The sequence below is a fragment of the Grammomys surdaster genome, unplaced genomic scaffold (genome assembly GCF_004785775.1).
Source record: "Grammomys surdaster isolate TR1022 unplaced genomic scaffold, NIH_TR_1.0 192871, whole genome shotgun sequence".
Classification (NCBI taxonomy): Eukaryota; Metazoa; Chordata; class Mammalia; order Rodentia; family Muridae; genus Grammomys; species Grammomys surdaster.
Genome location: NW_021623848.1, coordinates 1 through 2,294, shown reverse-complemented (window position 1 = coordinate 2,294; position 2,294 = coordinate 1). Strand labels below are relative to the sequence as shown.

At 48.1% G+C, this 2,294-nt stretch overlaps 1 protein-coding gene across 1 annotated transcript; it reads right to left on the bottom strand.

Annotated features, from left to right (window-relative positions):
- Positions 1-413: 413 nt before the first annotated feature.
- Positions 414-944, bottom strand: LOC114615912 (ferritin heavy polypeptide-like 17). Its single transcript, XM_028761506.1, has one exon. The coding sequence runs from the start codon at positions 942-944 to the stop codon at positions 414-416; it is 531 nt and encodes a 176-aa protein (XP_028617339.1).
- Positions 945-2,294: the final 1,350 nt, after the last annotated feature.

Sequence of the window (2,294 nt, the reverse complement as noted above, 5' to 3'; positions counted from 1 at the left end):
CTCCCCTTCCCTGCCCACCACCCTTGCTGTCCCCAAGGTGGCCAGAGATGACAGTAGTGACAGGAGAAGTGGCAACCCAAGGCTGCATTCTTGGCAATACAGCATGCAAGCAGGGCAAGCAAAGGTTGCTTTTCTTTCTGCTGCTGCTGCTGCTGCTGCTGCTGCAGACCTCCTGCCCATGACACAAAACGCTGGGTGGCAGCATTTCGGGGGGGGGGGTGGGAGGGGGCAATGTGTTTTCCAAGAAGAGTCACTAAACTTTCATTATGCTTTCAAACAAACAAATTTATTGTGAACAGAACCAGAAAACAGGTGAAGTTGCTGCAAAAGTAACATGAACTGACACCAGGTCTAACGACCATAGGAAGACCCCATGGCAGCGGGGACATCCCAGTTCAGTCCAGTTGAAGCTCTCAGGCCAGGCTGAGCTTGTCAAAGAGGTACTCGGCCAAGCCATTCTCCGGTGCCCCCATCTGGCGCAGGTTGGTCAGGTAGCCGCCCATCTTCTTGAGGACATGGACCTGCTCATCCAGACAGTGTTGCTCCAGGAAGCCGCAGAGGTGAGAATCACCCTTTCCCTTGGCCAGCTCGTGCAGGTCGAGCAGGCTCTGGTTGATGGTCATCTCCAGGCAGAAGGCGCATTCCATGGCCTGGAGGCCCCCCTGCCAACTGCTGCGGTCTGGTTTCGCGATGCTGGGCAGCAAAGCATGGCCACCACGCTTATTCTGCAGGAACACGAACATCTCCACAGCGGCCTTGCAGTCGTGTGACTTGCTCAGGAAGAAACGCTTGAAATTCTCCAGGGCTACGTCATCACGGTCAAAGTAGAAGGCCATAGACAGGTACACATAGGAACCATAGAGCAGCAGCCGGATATGGGTGTTGACTGCATCCTCACAGGAGCTGTCATAGTTCTGTCGCACTAGGGAAGGTTCTTCGGCCATGGCGGCCACTTGAACACAACCACAGTCTCAACAGTACCTGTAGCTGCTCAGAGGGGCAGAGCGGGCTCAAAGGGCAAGGGCCGGCTGTCCCGGAGTCCCTCCGAAGAGAGGAAATGTCCCAGTGGAGCAGAGAGCAAGCAGAGGCCTCAGGCGGCTCCGAGGGAGCCCAGCGTGCGCCCGGCGTGCCTGCGTGCTTCCGTGCGTGCTTCCGTGCGTGCTTGCGTGCTTGCGTGTGATTCCGTGCTTGCGTGCTTGCGTGCTTGCGTGCCTGCTCAAGCGCGAGGTCTCACAGGAAATATTGGTTGGCGCCTGATGATGACATCAGACATCATTTCAGCACCTGGGCTGAGAGAGGGGAGGGGCCGGGTCAGGAGTGATGAGTTCCCTGGCAGCGCCCCACTCCTGGGCCCCGACTGACTGACCTACACCATGTACCACTGTATGGACAGTCTGCAAAGTTTTAGACTAAATCCTCTGGAGGCTCTATAAAGCAGTTCCTCTGCATAAGCCTAAATGTTATTCCTTTCCACTTTCTGCTCTTTGTTTCCTTACAAAAAGTTTGTATCAGGATGCTTCATTTGAAGGATTTCAACTACTGTTCACCTGACCCTTTTAAAAACAGAGTCAAGGGTCAGGTTGAAAGGTCGTCAGTGCTCAGTTCCATCAGTAGACTAGGCAACTCTATGATGACTTTCGCATCCATATAAGACGTCAAAATAGAAGATTTTTAAATCGTTTGGTCAGGGGAGTACAGTAGTAGTTGTTGTTGTTTTATGGATGAGGAGGGTACCTGAAAACTAGAAGCTTTGATGCCTCTCTGTGGATAGTACAATTATTCGTGACAACTCACCACCATCCAACATTCTTTTTACTTCCATTGCCATTGAAGTAGCTTTTAGTTGTTTATAATCTATTATCCAAAGGTGACAAAAACGAGCATTAGGAATGCAGCTTGGTCATTATGCATATATGTGGAACATTTCAGCAATCTTTTAAGCAGAGGCTAATATTGCACTGAATTCATTAATATACAAAAGTAAAATGGATTTAGAAGTCCATTATGTATAACCTAATTTTTCTATGTCGTATGTAACAATATATTTGTCTACTTTACAGTAGTTTTTATTCTGGAAGGAACATATAGTAGTATACTAGGATTTTTTTTCTTTTCCTCTGATTTTAGCCATTTCTCAAAATTTACCAGCTACTTTAGGGCCTTTATGTGGTTTCTGTTGGGAATGTCAATTATTACTGGTTTAAATGTATGCATTGAATTTTGAATCAATAAATAAGAGGTGTACTTGAGAAAGCAATAAAATTTCTAAATGTAGTTTATATATATTTCTGTAG